Source organism: Ranitomeya variabilis, chromosome 3 (assembly GCF_051348905.1).
Source record: "Ranitomeya variabilis isolate aRanVar5 chromosome 3, aRanVar5.hap1, whole genome shotgun sequence".
NCBI classification, from domain to species: domain Eukaryota; kingdom Metazoa; phylum Chordata; class Amphibia; order Anura; family Dendrobatidae; genus Ranitomeya; species Ranitomeya variabilis.
Genome location: NC_135234.1, coordinates 481,463,128 through 481,481,750, shown reverse-complemented (window position 1 = coordinate 481,481,750; position 18,623 = coordinate 481,463,128). Strand labels below are relative to the sequence as shown.

The following is an 18,623-nucleotide window of genomic DNA, read 5'->3' as shown; positions in this document are numbered from 1 at the left end:
GTGGATTTCCCACTATAAAATGCATTGGGAAAAAAACGCACCAAAAACGCGGCAAAAATGCATGCAGATTTCTTGCAGAAAATTTCAGGTTTTTCTCAGGAATTTTCTGCAAGAAATCCTGAACGTGTGCACATAGCCTAAGAGTTAAACAACATGGTGCTAGTAGTTCCCAACATCAAGGTAATCCACATAGTTTTCCCAACTTATATGCCACTCACTGGACTGCACAGTTCAAGTTAGAGGAACATGCTCTGTCTTCTTGGCACCTTCAAAGTCACTACACCACTATCTTTAAAGGACCTCAACTTTTCCATTGCCAAAAATGTACAACATACCTAATGTCTGTTTACAGTAGCCAAGACGGTGTCAGGTCCAGTGGGGGCAAATATAGTCATAATCCAAGTACACATAGATTACTCTCACTCATCTGACTTGCAATGCAGTTGCAGTTCATTTAACAGGGATTCATAGAAATTGGAAGTTCAATGTTGCAACACCAATCCTTTCACATAATCTGGTCTTGAACTCTGAGGAAAAGTAATTTTCCTAGACCTAGTGTTAGGGCTAGCGGAACGCACCGAGTAAAAATAGATGTTTATTATAAATGGTGCGTTCACAGCCCGGGGTCCACCGAGAGGAAACTCTCCTTCAGACCCTGGGATCCATATTCATGTAAAAAATAAAGAATTAAAATAAAGAATATGGATATACTCACCCGTCCGGCGGCCCCTGGACCTTACCGATGTAACCGGCAGCCTCCGTTCCTAAGAATGAGGAGTTTAGGACCTGCGATGACGTCGCGGCTTGTGATTGGTCATGTGGCCGGACGGGTGAGCATATCCATATTTTTTATTTTAATTCTTTATTTTTTACATGAATATGGATCCCAGGGCCTGAAGGAGAGTCTCCTCTCCTCCAGACCCTGGGAACCATACACTGGGAACTTCCGATTCCGATTTCCGATATCACAAAAATATCGGAACTCGGCATCGGAATTCCGATACCGCAAATATCGGCCGATACCCGATACTTGCGGTATCGGAATACTCAACACTACTGAGCACCTTCAAGACCTTCCAGGAGAACCAATGGCCTTTGCTGCAGTATCTAAGCATGTGACCCTCGATCTCCAATGAGAGATCTTACCCTGGGCATGCTCAGAAGGAGAAAAACGGGACTTAGTCCCAAAAGCGTCTGCTCGCCGCTGCCCAGCACTGGCTTTAATGGCAGAAGCTGGAAAAGCAGCAGTAACCCTTTGCACAGAGTCAGACTGAGCGAGATGCTGGGACGGACGTCTCCGCTGAGCAGACTCCACTGCGGCAGGAGAAGAATGGGAGACCACAGTGGAGATGGACCGAGATTCCCCCTGTGCAGAGGCGGGAACTCGACCCCTAACATTACCCCCCCTCCTAGGGCCCCCCCCCCCTGGACCTCGCTACGCTCGAAGGCAGCAATAAGCTGCGGAGCCCAAATGTGCTCAGCAGGCTCCCAGGACCTGTCCTCAGGACCATAACCCTTCCAGTCCACCAAATAAAATTTTTTGCCACGTACCACCTTGTAGCCCAAAATAGCGTTCACCTCGTAATCGTCCGTAGATGAACCCGATGTGCCGGCAGATGACTCAGAAAACCGAGACATGTATACGGGTTTCAAGAGGGACACATGAAAGGTGTCGGTGATACCCAAGCATGGTGGAAGGGCTAAACGGTAGACCACAGGGTTAACCTGTTCGAGGACCTTGAAGTGGCCCAAGTAGCGAGGTGCAAACTTAGTGGACTCAACTCGTAGCCTGATGTTATGGGCGGAGAGCCACACCAAGTCGCCAGGAGCAAAGGTCGGAGCGGGGCGCCGATGTGCATCGGCGGAGGACCTCATTCTCTCCTTGGAGGCTCGAATGGCATCCTGAGTGTGGTCCCAAATATCCCTTGCCTCCACAGCCCAGTCTGCCACCCTGGAGTCAGCGGAAGACACGGGCATAGGCACAGGTACCCGCGGATGCTGACCGTAGTTAAGGAGGAATGGGGTTTGTCCAGTGGAATCGGCTACGGCATTGTTCAGTGCAAACTCCGCCCACAGTAGCAAGGATGCCCAGTCATCCTGCCTGGCTGAGAAAATGTCGCAGATATGTGACCAAGGTCTGGTTGGCCCTCTCTACCAACCCATTCTTCTCGGGATGATATGCTGAAGAGAGATTCAACTCAATGCTGAGAAGACGACAGAGCTCTCTCCAGAACCGAAACGCAAACTGGGGACCCCGGTCACTGACAATTTTGTCCGGCATACCGTGTAGGCAGAAAATGTGTTTAATAAACAATGCTGCCAAGGCCCGTGCAGAAGGTAGCCGTGGAAGAGGCACCAAATGCACCATCTTAGAAAAATGATTGGTGATAACCCAAATGATGGTACAGCCACGAGACTTGGGCAAACCCACCACAAAGTCCATCCCGACTGTTATGACCCCAATGGCAGAGGGTCTCAGAATTTATAACCAAGTCTGCAAACACAAAAAACCAGCTCATAGGGCAGTGGTAACTAGGCTGACCGTATACCTGAACCTAGCACCACAAATAGCAGCAGCCGGGGAACGTACCTACGTTGGTTCTAGACGTCTCGCGCCAGCCGGAGAACTAACTAACCCTAGAAGGGAAAAGATAGACCTTTCTTGCCTCCAGAGAAAAGACCCCAAAAGTTGGATACAAGCCCCCAACAAATAATAACGGTGAGGTAAGAAGAAAAGACAAACGCAAGGATGAACTAGGTTTTTTAGCAAAGAGAGGCCCACTGACTAATAGCAGAATATAGGAAGATGACTTATACGGTCATCAAAAACCCTATCAAAATTCCACGCTGAATATTCAAGAACCCCCGAACCGTCTAACGGCACGGGGGGAGAATATCAGCCCCCTAGAGCTTCCAGCTATAACAGGAATCACATTTGGTACAAGCTGGACAGAAATAAGAGCAAATGCAAATAACCAAAAAATAAGGAAGCAGGACTTAGCTTATTTTGCGAGAACCAGGACCAGCAGACAGGAGCAAACAGAAAGGAACTGATTACAACGATGCCAGGCACCAGACTGAAAATCCAAGAAGCTTAAATAGCAACACCCCTGGACTAACGAGCCAGGTGGGTACCAAGCTAGAAAAAGAAGCTCAAAGTGTCATGTCGCTAGTGACCACAAGCGGGAGCCAAAAAGTCCAATTCACAACACCCGACCATCTCCCAGGGCCTGTCTGCCACCGGCAAGGGATAGAGTAACCCAGCTGACCGTTGTCGAGGAGACTTATTTTTGGCGCAGGAGACACATGCGCGAACATAATCTCCAACGTCACGGACCATATGTGGCCACCAGTACGTCCTAGCCAGCAGTTCAGATGTCCTCTTTGTCCCAAAGTGTCTACCCACTCTGGACAAATGATCCCAAGAGAGAACCTCCGGTCGCAAATTGATGGGAACAAAAGTCTTGCCCGGAGGCACAGACTCTAGCGAAACCGGAGCTACGGTTCTCAGACTCTCTGAAGAAACAATAAGCCGAGGCTCCTCTTCCTCCTCCTCAGTTGACACAACGGAGCGAGAGAGAGCGTCAGCACGAATGTTCTTCTCCCCGGCGAGATAATTGAGAGTGAAGTGGAACCGGGAGAAGAACAAGGACCATCTGGCCTGACGAGAATTCAGCCGCTGAGCTGTACGCAAATAAACCAAATTTTTGTGGTCCGTGAAGACTTGGAAGGGAAACTGAGCTCCCTCCAAGAGATGTCTCCACTCTGAAAAGGCCAACTTCATTGCTAGCAAATCCCTATCCCCGATGGAGTAATTTCTCTCCGCTGGTGTGAAGGTCTTTGAGAAGAAGAAGCATGGATGCTTCCAACCTTGAGCATCCTTTTGATAGAGGACTGCTCCGGCACCAACGGATGAGGCATCCACCTCCATTAAGAATGGCTTATCCACTTATCCACTCTTATTAAGAGTTTGAAGACTCTGCCAACATCTCTCCGGTGGGAGTCAATATCTGGAGAGAAGACGAGAATATCATCCAGATAGACTACGACCGAGGTGGAAAGCATATCCCGGAAGATATGGTTGACAAAGTCCTGAAAAACAGCCGGGGCATTACAGAGCCCGAAGGGCATCACCAGATATTCATAGTTCCCATCCCTGGTATTAAAAGCCATTTTCCATTCGTCCCCCTCACGGATGCGAATCAGGTTGTAGGCACCCAGCAGATCTAGTTTGGTGAATACCCTTGCTCCCCGTAACCTGACAAAGAGCTCAGAAATCAGGGGCAACCGGTACTTATTTTTAATGGTGATGGCATTAAGACCCCTGTAATCGATGCAAGGACGTAATTCCCCATTCTTCTTCTGTACGAAGAAGAATCCCGCCCCTGCAGGAGACACTGACTTCCTAATGAACCCTCTTGCCAAATTCTCCTGGATGTATTGAGATATAGCCTCCATCTCAGGGAGAAAGAGGGGATATACCCTTCCCCGAGGAGGTTCAGCTCCAGGCAAGAGATCAATAGGACAGTCATAGGGGCAATGAGGTGGAAACCTGAACGCACTCTTTCACACATCTGCCCTTACATTATTCACTCCAACCCAATATCCTCCCAGAGGTCCACTCAATATGTGGGGAGTGGAAACGGAGCCAGGGTATTCCCAGCGGAATTTCGTCCATTCCCTCGGGAAGGACAAGAAGGGAAATAACCTCCTGGTGGGAAGGGGACATGGATAACGTGAAAGGGACAGTCTGGTGTGTGATTTGTGTGGGAAGTGTTGACCCATTCACTACTCTAACAGTCACCGGTTTGGCGAGCATCACCTGAGGTATTGCATGGCGCAGAGCAAAAGCAGAGGACATGAAATTCCCCTCCGCTCCAGAGTCCACACAAAGCTCAACTGTTAGAGAAGATGAGCCTAATGTGATTGTCCCTTTAAAGGACAACTTGGAGGAAAATGCTGCTGTATCTAGTGAACCTCCTCCAATGGTTACTAGACGCGATCGTTCTCCTGACCGCCGTGGACATTTATTGGCATAATGTCCTATTTGTTGGCAATTTTTACAAACCACGGGTACCCGAGCGGCCCGGGACTTAGGTCCCGCTCGAGAAACCTCCATGGCCTCATGGGAGTCGGACACCTGAACGGAAGTTTCTAGAGGTCTGGCGAAGGTGGGAGCCAGCCGAAACCTCTGCCTACACTGGGTCCGCTCTAACCTCCGCTCGTTAAAACGGAGATCGATGCGGGTCGATATAGTAATGAGCTCCTCCAGTGTGGCGGGAATCTCCCTGGTGGCCAAGGTGTCCATCACATGGTCTGCCAGTCCTTTCCAAAATACTGGAATAAGGACTTCATCCGGCCACTCTAGCTCTAAGACCAGAGTCCGGAATTGGACGGCGAACTGACTGACCATGGACGCACCCTGTGTTATTGCCAACAATTGGAGCGTGGTATCGTGGGTGACACGAGGTCCCAAAAAGACCTATTTCAGAGCATCCAGGAAGAGAGGAGCACTCTGCATCACACGATCATTACGCTCCCATAGCGGCATTGCCCACTCCAACTCCCTGCCCGACAAAAGGGATAAAATAAATCCCACTTTCGCCCGTTCCATAGGAAAGCGTGCAGCCAGAAGCTCAAGATGTATGGAGCACTGACTCACGAATCCCCGACATAGTTTACTGTCACCAGCAAACTTGTCTGGAAGTGGGAGACGGGATAAAGTAGGAGCAGGGGTGGCCGAGGACAAACTGGCTGCAGCTACACTTGCAGCCTGAGCAGCGACTGCGGTAACATCCACAGCTGAGGTTGTGCGCTCAAGAGCCACCAACCTACCCTCCAGCTGCTGGATGTACCACTGTAAACGCTGATCATCCGCCATTTACTAGCCAGACCCTGGCGCTAGTATTATGCTAGGGCTAGCAGAACGCACCGAGTAAAAATAGATGTTTATTATAAATGGTGCGTTCGCAGCCCGGGGTCCACCGTGCAGGAGAACCTACTGCTAGTGAATGGTGGCACTGTTTGGCGGTATAGACTAGCTCTGAAACCTCACAGAGCAGCCGTGAGAGGAAAGCACTGTGCCCTGTTAGCCTCACAGGAGCGCAAGCTTGCTGCCGAACTGATAGCAGTCAGTGGTTATGCACACACACAATCTCCTCACCGGAGAAGCCAGTATTCTAGGGGCTTATTTCAGCCGGGTCCCTGAATACAAACACACAATCTCCTCACCGGAGAAGCCGGTATTCTAGGGGCTTATTTCAGCTGGGTCCCTGAACACATTCATGCATAACCATACTGGCGCTAAGCACATATTTGAATTGATACTAGCGCATGGCCGTGCGGCCATGCGAGCCTTTTATAGCTGAAGCAAGAACAAAACCTTCCTAGAAGGACCAATGAGAAGCTGCCACAAAGCCTGAGCACCTTCAGGACCTTCCAGGAGAACCAATGGCCTTTGCTGCAGTATCTAAGCATGTGACCCTCGATCTCCAATGAGAGATCTTACCCTGGGCATGCTCAGAAGGAGAAAAGTGGGACTTAGTCCCAAAAGCGTCTGCTCGCCGCTGCCCAGCACTGGCTTCAATGGCAGAAGCTGGAAAAGCAGCAGTAGCCCTTTGCACAGAGTCAGACTGAGCGAGACGCTGGGACCGACGTCTCCACTGAGCAGACTCCACTGCAGCAGGAGAAGAATGGGAGACCGCAGCGGAGATGGACCGAGATTCCCCCTGTGCAGAGGCGGGAACTCGGCCCCTAACACCTAGACACTCTAAGTGGTCACAAAAGAAGTGCAACCTTCTGTCTTATTCCAGGGCCTCTTTGTCCCATCTAGCAAAGTGCTGGGGACTTTTCTCAGCCACTGTCCTCACATCCGGTGCATTTTGCAGGGCTGAATGGGGCCTGATAGCACTTCAGCACTTGTAACAGATCCTTCTGCGCATGAGATCTAAGCCACATTGTTCATCCCTTTTCCCTGACACCAATTTCTTATAACCCCCTCATCCCAGTTCCTCCTCATGGCCGTGATTCACTGTACAATGATGCTGATCCTTTATTAGCATCAGATTCTTTCTTCGGCTATGCTGTTGTTGGTTTCCTCCTCCTACTGACTAGAAGCCAGGAAATTCCATTTTCTGACCAAGGATTTTGTAGTGTTGGTCATGATCGCCATAGCTCACTGAACATACATCAGAACAGAAATATTAACAAACACAAAAGTGGAAGGGGCAATATTAACAGTCATACAACAGTAAAGTTAAGAAGAGTTAGCCCTTACAAGCTAAAAATAAGATTTATAAGGAGTAGAGAAAATTGCTATCTGCTTTCTGGAAACCAGCAGCGCCTAATGGACCCAGCTGACTATAACATGGCTTTTCAGTATCACTTTATCAGAAAAAAATAAGACAATCTGCCATCTGTTGTCCTGCATTTTGGACGGAGACTCCAACACACATATGAACAAAGCCTAACTGAAAGATAACTTTGTTTTAGAACTCATGCTTTCCTTCATACAGCCATAGAAAAAGCAATATATCTCTGGCTGGCTGCAGCCACCGCTAGGTGGAGCTTTTAAACTTACACATTAGTTATAAAATAATCCTGAAAAATTTACTTTAGAATGTACCTGTTTGGCCTGGTGGAGGATTCAGGTGAATTGGTGTTTTGAAACAATTTCATCAGTAGCCATTATTAGAAGAGGCTAATTAATCATCTAATTTCTTTTGTAATAATTATGTTATTTACAAACAAAATGGATAAATGTGCCTAGTGTTTAATGGAGAGTAGATGTAGCTAAAACATCCATGGCAAACTATCTGACCCATTGTTAATTTTATTTTAAAATTGAAAATAGAAGTTAATTTCTGCACAATGGCTCAATATTTCTTACTATGCTCATCATTTAGAAAAAAACATGAATGTGCTGAGAATGAAAAGACACACTTAGCATAAGCATCATATTTGGAAGAGAAAGTCCATGACTATATATATATATATATATATATATATATATATATATATATATATATATATATACTGTATATACTGTATATATATATATATATTTATTTTTTTTTATTATTTTTTTTTACTACGTGTTCTATAAAAAGTAAGAAGATAGCTTTTGAAAAATTTTCTGGTTTAATTCATAGATATTTTTTCATACTACATTTTAACCCTGCACCTCATCCATATACAGTGTATCATCATTTTGAGATTGATCTATCTATCTCGTAGAGCACAGGAGAGATACCTGATAGAAGTACTTGTTGCATGCTGATGGTCTGCCTGGATCCAAGTGACCAGCTGGTATATACAAATAGTTAAAGATCTTTGCATTTTTCAAATTTCATTTTTTCATCTTGCATTCATAAAATTTAGATTTATATATAGGAATTGGACTACTTGCTATTTAATATATTTTATACTAGCACTCAGTAATATAGTTTTCTTTACGGCCAAGGTCCGTTAGACTTTGTTCATAAAATTCCCACGTTATTAGTGTTGACAAATAGAGAAACACTCTTGATGGACTCCACACCTTTCTATCCTTGCTATACAGTATCTTCCAAAAATGCAAAATGTATACAGGAATTTGAGATCAAATCAAGCAGAGTTGATGTGGAGAGAATCTTGACTAATATAAACAAGATAGCAAAATATTATGTCAATCTAAATATAATTAGGGACCAATTCTTCACTTACTCGGGATTGAGCAATACAGTTTATATTGTACTCAGATAGAATAATAAAGGAATACAATTATTTATCTGGCTGTTTTGCTTTGTAGTGCTTAGATGCAGTCAGAGTTCCACTGGTTGTCATTCAAAACAGTCAACAAGTTTGAAATCTTTCCCATCCCTAACAGGTAAGATAAGCTTCCAAAATACATTGCCCTGCCAGAAATGTAAACCATTACATTTACACTTAACAAGCAGAGAATACCGGAAATTTCCAGCCGAGTTGTGAATGCAACTCTAAACTATAATTCATGTTGTAATGTTGGATCTATAAAAGAAACGTAATGCAACATATTTATAAAATTACTCAACTTTTTATGTATTTGCTTTAAACCTTAATCATGTGGTTTTTGATCATTAAATTATAGAATTACTTATAAAATAAATACATTGGGGCTTAAAAAGGCATTGAAATAAGGCTCTTACTGTCTTACTGTAAATCCCATTGTTTAGTTATATACCTGTCAAAATTTCATTAGTACACAGTTCTTAGCGGTGTCTTTGACCCAAAACCATTCATGAATCTCATCTTTTGACAAAGAAAAGTTGTTTTTTATACATTATACAAAGCTCTATTATTCTATATGTTTAGGTCAATATATTGGAAATGTAGATAACCTTGGATGAGGATCCTCAGGTTGTTTCAGTGCTTAGCATCACTTAAAAAAGTTTCAATTAATATCAGAAATAATCAGTCTATATTCATTTTTAAACAGATTTGATGAGCACTGATGTTGTTCTAGTGTCTAAGTCCTCATGAAATCTGTGAATATTCCGCATCTAGGGATGTGAATGGGATATTTGTAGCCCCCTTTACATGTTAATGGTAGCAAAAAAGGGAACTTAAAACATAACATTTATTAATAATTTTAAAATGTAGACACAACAAACATAGAACTAAGGACTCTACAGTAGCATCAAAACATAAAAAACTGCACAATTAGGGGTCCAAATGTCTATACTAAACTACCAATACCAGCACTACTGGCAATGTAGTGACACAGACATAATGGGGCATCCAAGGCATAACAACATGTCAGTACCACTGACCCATAGACACTTGTGCCCTAAACAAATAAATAGAGATCCAAATAATAAGAATTGGAACAATCTCACCCAAGTCTGGTAGATGATGGGACCTCAGGCATCTGTTGAAAAATCTCATATGGAGCTATGTACACTGAACTTTTGAATCAACGCATCCATATCAGGGATAAAAAACATGCCATTCCAAATAGGGACCACCTCCCAGTGCATATAATCCTTCCAGGACTCATCAGGGGATATGGCAGTCAAGATGAGGAAACTTCACCATGACAGATATAACTAAACAGCCTCCCATAGGGAAGTTTGCCTAACTATGTCCATTTATATACACAATTGCCAGTCAATTAATTTGCCAAATACTGATCACCTTTAGTGTGACAAACAGAACTCCCCCACAACCAATCACCAAAGGTATCACAGTGTGGCTACTAGTTCACATGACCTTGGGAACTCACCACATTGATTGCTTAGATGGAACGCAAATGTGGTGGCACGTATGCCAAAGATCAAATATGAGGACTCGTTCTATGTACTATAATGCTCCCAGAGGTCGAGCGCCTGCGTGAACCAAATGCGTGGTCAAATTCATGCTCTCCTTCTGGTGCACTCAATGATGAGTGCATGTGTATATCGCAAAGTGGTGGAACGCATATACAACATTGGGAATTATATGAAGAACTTCCAGTGCACTCACAGCAAGGTACACGCATGAACCACACAGCTGTGGACTGCATTTAGTGAGCAATATCTAGAAAGTAAAAGCGCAATGCGTGACACACTTAACAAATGAAATGCCCACAAAATTATCGGAAGTTTAAACACTCTAGGCAACACTTTATAATAGCTTCCACAATTGGCCATAGCTTATATTACAAAGGTGGGGACAGGTCATAATAACACATTGAATATCTGGAAATTTGCCCAAACAACACCTAATAGTTATCATGGTAATGAATGGTAGAGGATAGACAAAATTGTGTCAATATTATCCCATTCACATCTTGACCAATTTTATACGATGGGGCAGGTGTAGCTCTGCAATTCTTTTCTACAGATGGCCTGTGGAAAAAATTACAGCATGCTGCGAGTGGCTTCAGAATTCACATAATGTGCAGCCATACAAGTTTAAGGTGTATGTGAAACATTGGACTTCACTTGGATAGCATCCGATTGCAGTCCAATTACCATTAACACAGAATTTAGAAATTAAGTTCTCCATTTTATCCACACCTGTGCTCTGATTTTCGCATGCAAGAGAATTGGATCACACCAAGATGACACTTGAACTCTAACAGAGTTTGAGCACAGTGTCATTAGCATAATCAAGGCAATTGTCTTGCATGAGAGAATCATCACCCGTGTTATCCTGGCCTTAGGTTGGCCATACACAATAGATGGCTGTTGACCAAACCATGCTTCAGCCAATTATTCAGCCAACAGCCATCTCAGTCGACACTCTCATGCACCGGAGCTCTCATTTGGCTGACTGCTAGTGTTCTCTATGAGAAAGTTTGATGTGTTAGCCGTAGTGATGAGCGAGTATACTCGTTACTCAGGTTTCCCTGAGCATGCTCGGTTGGTCTCCGAGTATTTTGGCATGCTCAGAGATTTAGATTTTATTGCTGCAGCTGCATGATTTGAAACTGCTAGGCAGCCTGAATACATGTGGGAATTCCCTAACAAACAGGCAACCCCCACATGTATTCAGGCTGTCAAGCAGTCGCAAATAATGCAGCTGCAGTGATGAAAACTAAACCTCCAAGCACGCCAAAATACTCGGACCCCACCTGAGCATGCTCGGGGAAATCCAAGTAACAAGTATACTCACTCATCATGTCAGATAGAACAATGTAATCGGCAGTCCAAAATCAGACATGCATGATCGACATTTCTCCTGACTGACCATCGGTCAGCCAGCGACCTCAGACACTTTAGATTATCAGCCAAATCTGTCTAAACTGGTGGCTTCAGAAGACATTAGTCTAGTGTGTATAGGTGACTTTATTACTGTTAGCAGGACTGCTATGGAAAGTCTGAAAGTAAAATTATTTTACTTTGAAAATATGAAATATGTTTTCGGATCTTGGCTTTTTCAACAGTTAATCATAGATTGGACAAAATGCTAAGATTTAACACACGTGCCACTGGTATATGCTACAAAATTTGGTTCATGTAATTTCCACAAAAAAATGATGATTTTTATTCTAGAAAAACATAAGGACAATTACAATGTTAGCATTGTAAATATGAATTTCACAAAGAAAAATCCTGCTGAAATGATTATTCCAACATTCTGTCTGAAATAAATAATTTCCTTGGCCTAACTTCTAAAAGTTATGGAGACGCATTCTGCAAAGACTTGTTTGGCAAATCTTTGGTCATGGACAACATTTGTCAATGTACAGAGTGTTTGCTGATGATCAGATGTGGAGGACTGAAGGCAAGCACTATCTGCACCACTGGAATTGGAAGCCCTTCTTCATAAATGTTGTGATCAGAGCTAAATCCTTTAGGAAGATTATCCATGTAGAAATCAGGAAATCCTGCAACTAAAGCACTTTCATTCCCCACATGTCAGAACAACATCAACATAAAGGCAGTTTTCTTGACAGCAAATCTTAAGTTTTATTCTGGAGTTGTACATAGCCTCAGATGATGACTTTAATTAGTGTCCTTTTAATAACTGCAACACTGTCAAAATCATATCTGGCTAGACACTGAAGAGTGAACTACACAGACCTACAATCTTTGCATACAAGTAATTAAATGCATTTCCCATGGAGAGTGATTATGTTCTTATTTTATCCTGTAAGGTTCTTTATAAGACTGTCATGCTGTTGACTAAATGTGGCCAAGGGGATTGAAAAATAATATAATCTTGGCTTTTAATACAACATATTTTCTAGTTCAATAACTATTGCAAATTGCCAAAATTGTAGTAAAGGAAACAATTTAATCGAATTACAACTAACAGATCTAAAATTCCGAGTACATAAAATAACTAAAAGTTCATATCATGTGACTCGTATCGTGTATCATTGCTTTATTAGCATATCCAAACAAAATATTTTTACAAAATATTTCAATATTTTCAAAATTTCCACTAAATAACTCTACATTGTGCCAATATTACAGTTATAAGATACTTAGTAGCATTATGCTAAATGAACACAGACCCTACTGATACAATGGTATCCTAAAAGGTTCATTGTCAATAGCACTAAAGTTGATGGTGTGTTGAGTTAATATTACCTGGGTGCCATTATGAATAATGGGCAGTTTTGGAAAAGTGTGGGCAATATATAAAAACTACTCTAATTTATTATTCAATGACGAAAACCTCAATGATTCCAGCAAGATTTCCCAATATTAATGAGAGCCATGAGCAAAAGTTATGTTAGAGCATTAGTTACAAGTACCGTGGTCATAAAGAAGGAAGTTTATAACTGTATGCTAGCACACGTAATACCACTATAAAAAACAAGTAGGCCGGTAAGGTTTATTCTTGAATTGCCTTGTAGCAACTGTTGCAAAAGAAGACTTTAAGAAATGGAGGCAGAGAAACAAACAAGAAGAATTCTCTGCTAGATTAATCCTAAGAAATTGATATGAAGACTGTGCTTTTCCAATGAGCTAATCTTAACTACACAGACATTTGCCATATTGATCAAGGCCTGAACAAGTATCGAGTAAAGTAATTTCTCTACATTACATCAGCTGGAATGTATCAATCTAGCTGTATATTGTACGTCTATTTTCTATCTGATTATCAATATATTACGTATCAATCATATCAATCATCTATCACAGTATTTCAGAATATTCTATAGGTTATATGTAATTACGTAACATATTTTATATTCATAGCAGTTAGCAACCAGTGGTGTTGCACAGCTTGATCTCTGGACATGTCCATTGTTAAAGCATTGTAAAGAAATACCCCCGCACCCCCACCACCCAGAGAGAAGATGTTAGACATAATGTGGCTGGCTTCCATATAATCTCATATAGTGATTGTTTTCACAGTAACGCGGGTCACAGAAAAGCAACCATTAAATGCACAGGAAATAGGTTACGTAAATGAGATGACAACTTTGATCTGTTGTAAATCTAAGAGCTGGATGGCTCCAATGGTAGTCCTGTGACTGCAGATTGCATGCCTTAGCTTGCACCCCCTCCCCCTCTCGCTCTTTAAGGAGGTACAGTAGCACTGGTCACACATGCTCCCCATCCATACAATGTGACAGAGGTAAACTTACCTGGATAGCTTAGCAATCTTTGCAAAGCCAAACACATCCATGCATGCAGCTGTGCTCTTTTCTCCCCTTCCTTCAGGCAAGCAACATCCTGCTGTTATCACAGATTTGACAAATACTGGATGTCTTCTACATCAGAATGCAGCGCAGTATCATCCTAGGTCTGCAGTTTGGGAATGAATCACTCAGAAAGAGCATTGATTCTATTTTTGCATCCAGCCAATATGACTGTTCAGAAATGTCAGTATGACAGTATCTGGTCTTCAGGCTCCTGGCTGCATGGCTAATGGACAGAGTGCTATTCTACATGGCTCAGCCTGGGTCCATGTAGCTCTTTTAAGCATCTTTGCTGTGCTTTCTTCACTGAAGACTGCTGATCCCAGGCAGTGTAAGAGAAACAAAAGGGGAGGAGGTAGGAGCAGCCAGTGTGCATGCAGTGAAGCTGCACAGAGAGGAAGGAGAGCTTCAGAGATGCAGTAAATCACCCCTGCCTCTGCACAATGCTCACACTATTACCTTCTGCTCTACAAGCCCCCTGACATCACTCAGCAGCCTTACCCTTCGCTGGTACCAAACCTTCCCCTACTTGTAGAAGGCCAGTGTGTGGTTCACCCAATGCACTGTAAATCAGAACAGTCTTCCTTAAAAGTCAGCAATGCCAGATACATGGACTTGTCTAGAAATAAAAAGGTCAAAAGTAAAAGGCAACAATACAGTATCAAGCATGGTGTCAAGAGAGTAGATAGAACATGAAGAAGGCTTTTGCAGGTCCTAGAAACCCACAATGAAAAAGTGTACTTAGATTTGTACAAATAAGTGAGTGGAGGACTACCTGTCTGCAGCAAATCTACTTTACAAAATATATTTGCGATTCTGGAATTAGTCAGGTCTGAATGTGAGTACGGCTGATTCACAGATTGGAGAAGAGATGTGTGAGCTTTCTGCTCCTATTTTAGCAAAACATCATTCAGACATCTAAAGATGAGGAAGCCTAAACCTGTATGATAACATGGACAGATATAACCATTAAAAGTCTTAGAGAGGCGATCTCATGATTTAGCTTCAGGAGCACACTGCACTCGGATCCTGAATTCCTTCTTTGGCCAGCAGAGGTCCAGAATATGGACAGTGCAAACCACTGGCATGGTCACACCACTGATCTGAGCTATGCTCTCTCCCAAGTTAGTGGCACCAACAGATTTGCCGATGTACCATGGGAGTAGCACAGAGGGACATAACGTATTTATGGAAGTCACGTTGACAATATTAAGACTATGTTTGTGTTAAAGAGCTTGAAATCTGTTTAATATTATCCTAGGACATCTCAGAGTATTACACACATGTTTTCAGAAGATAGATGAAGGGGTTAATGTGGATATGGTCAGTGCTGCAGATATATAGTAAATCCAAAAGATATTTCATATAAAGAAGGGTGGTTTATTCCATGCGACTTTGAAATGCGTTGAATAAACCATCATTCTTTATATGAAATATCTTTTGGATTTACTATGTATCTGCAGCATGAACCATATCCACATTAGCCCCTTCATTTATCTTCAGTATGGTCAATAGCTGACCCGTGGATCTGCTGCAGCGGATATTTGTATACGCTACAACAATAGCTTCATCTGGTGAGTATAATCCATTTGTTATCTCACTGTACATCAGATAAGACCCTATTTGCGCTGATCTCTCCAAACACATTTTTTCAGGGCAGTTGGATGCTTAGCTGATTTTACCAATGGATTCATGCTAATCAAATTTCTTGGGAAAAATTTGACAAAATTGGAAAATTTGAATTATAATTATTTGCTCATTTTTATCAAATAGCCTCCGTTCCACCCTTGCCCCACCTCAGCTCAGGTCATTTTGATGAAACCAGAGTTAATATGCCAAAATTTGCAAATATTTGCGCAACTGCACATTGCGCATTAATTTAGCAAATTTACGCCAAAAATCTGGTGTAATTGCTTTGATGAATCAGGACCAAATTCTATATTAGACACCAAGAACTCTCAAAGAGATAAGTACAATTAAACTCCGAAGTACATATCACACCAATACCCCAATTTTCTAAAAACAAAATGAGGTGAGGAGTTTTTTTAACCAAAATCCCAAATTTTATTACATATACCAAAGAATTATTTGGAGGCCTCCTGAAGAAGATCGGCGAAACGCGCATAGGGGCGGCAGGCTGGTGTCCAAGTTTCCACCTTAATGTAAGTTAAAATCCAACACGTGTTACCCAAGTCATTTGATTATATTCTCTTTGTCTAAAAATTGCACATAGCACTAATTGCACTTTGTGGCTTGGATTGCATTTTATAGCAAGGTTACATACCTCTGCATTTTTGCAGATTATACCTGGATTGCTCTACTTAGAGTTCAGGTGAGTTGCTTTTAGCACACGTGTTGTTCTTTTACATTTCCTTTTACAACTATCTGACACGTTGGTTTATCATACACAGCACTATTATATGTTATAATAATATAATTTTATCTAACCATCTGTGGCTTTTTATAACGGTCTAAAAATAATATAAAATGAAATTTTTACAATACTGATAATACTTAATGATGTAGACCATTTAATTATGTAGACTGTTATTGATTTATACCTGGTTCTTACCCCACTTATTCCTGCTTAGTTTGTACTCCATTATTTTTGTAAATAATTCTTTGGTATATGTAATAAAATTTTGGATTTTGGTTAAAAAAAACTCCTCACATCATTTTGTTTTTAGAAAATTGGGGATTTGGTGTGCCAAATTCTATATTGTAGCCTTGAAAGAAGATTTAAACTACATTAGCTAGAGGTAAATTAGTGGTTGTTCGCACCTAGGTGGCATCTGGAAAGGTGAAGATGTCCTTTGGGTGTTCAGGGAGCAAGCAGGGCATGTGGCACTGCTCTTTTACAATAATACTTTAGTGCACTACTCAAAGTCTTCGCACAGTGTGTTTTCCAACCATAAAGACATCTACGCAGCTGGTAAATGACAGCTCTGTGATTAATTCAGTACATTAAAAAAAGTAGAAGATGTTCTGGCTGAGAGATGACATTGGGATAGCCTAAAGAATTGGACACAAGCATCCCCACCCTCATCATGGGAGACTTTAACATCCCCATCAATGATCCCCTCTCCCAATCTGCCTCTCATCTTCTTTCTCTAACTTCTTCATTCGGCCTCTCACAGTTTACTAATTCTCCTACGCATGAGGACGGGAATACTCTGGACCTGGTTTTCTCCCATCCTGGCTCACTGCACGACTTTACTAACTCCCCTCTCCCCCTTTCAGACCACAACCTTCTTTCCTTCTCTGTCAAGAATTGTCTCCTCACCCGGGACACCCCCACTTACCACACTTATCGGAATACACATACCATTAATACCCAGAAGCTTATGGACAATCTCCACACATCTTTAGCCCCCATCTCCTCCCTCTCCTGTCCAGACTTAGCACTGTCACACCTCAATAATACACTGAAGAATGCCCTAGATGAAGCAGCACCTTCTACACGCAGAAAGACCCGACATAGACAACGGCAGCCCTGGCACACAATGTAAACACACTTTCTTCAGTGCTGCTCAAGGTGATGCAGAGCAGCAGTGGAGAAAATCTCTCTTAGCAGAAGACTTCATCCACTATAAGTTCATGCTCAAAACCTTTAACTCTGCCCTTCATCTGGCCAAACAGTCGTACTTCACCACCCTCATCACCTCACTATCCAACAACCCAAAACGACTTTTTGAAACCTTAAACTCCCTCCTGAAACCTAAAGTACAGGCCCCCATCACCAACCTTAGCGGTGAGGATCTGGCCACTAATTTCCTAGAAAAAATCAACCACATCCATCAGGATATCTCAGCCCAATCTCCACAGTGCCTGGATCCCCTTCCCTGCCGCACCTCAAGCTCATTAGACATCTTTGAGCCTGTTTAAGAAGAAGAAGTCTCCAAGCTCCTCGCTTCTGCTCAGCCTACAACCTGCAAAAGTGACCCATTCCTTCACATCCCCTGCAGTCTCTCTCACCAGTGGTCACCGCTCACCTGACTAAAATATTTAACCTCTTTCTTCAGGTATCTTTCCCTCCTCATGTAAACATGCCATCATAACCCCTTTACTTAAAAAGCCATCTCTGGACCAGAACTGCACTGCTAACTACAGACCTGTCTCTAACCTTTCCTTCATCTCTAAACTCCTGGAACGCTTGGTCGACTCCCGTCTAATCTGCTATCTCTCAGATAACTCTCTTCTCGACCTCTTACAATCTGGTTTCCGCTCTTTACACTCCACTGAAACTGCCCTCACTAAAGTCTCTAATGATCTAATAACAGCTAAATCCAAAGGTCATTGGTCCCTGCTGATTCTCCTGGATCTCTCTGCCACATTTGACACTGTGGATCACCAGCTCCTCCTCACTATGCTCCGCTCTGTAGGCCTCAAGGACACAGTCCTCTCCTGGTTCTCCTCCTACCTCTCTGACCACTCCTTCACTGTATCTTTTGCCGGCTCCTCTTCCTCGCCTCTTCCCCATACTATCGGGGTTCCGCAGGGCTCAGTCCTAGGCTCCCTCCTCTTC

The 18,623-nt window shown here is 42.8% G+C and overlaps 1 protein-coding gene across 3 annotated transcripts in view; it reads right to left on the bottom strand.

Moving 5' to 3' along the window:
- Positions 1-14,444, bottom strand: part of FRMPD4 (FERM and PDZ domain containing 4) — a 739,093-nt gene extending 724,649 nt beyond the window's left edge. For 2 of the 3 annotated variants that reach the window (XM_077296709.1, XM_077296712.1), the window contains exon 1: positions 14,045-14,444. In XM_077296709.1, the coding sequence (XP_077152824.1) occupies positions 14,045-14,085 (41 nt within the window). In that variant the 5' untranslated portion in view covers positions 14,086-14,444. The remainder of the gene's footprint in view (positions 1-14,044) is intronic. The other variant, XM_077296710.1, reaches the window with a different exon arrangement.
- Positions 14,445-18,623: the final 4,179 nt, after the last annotated feature.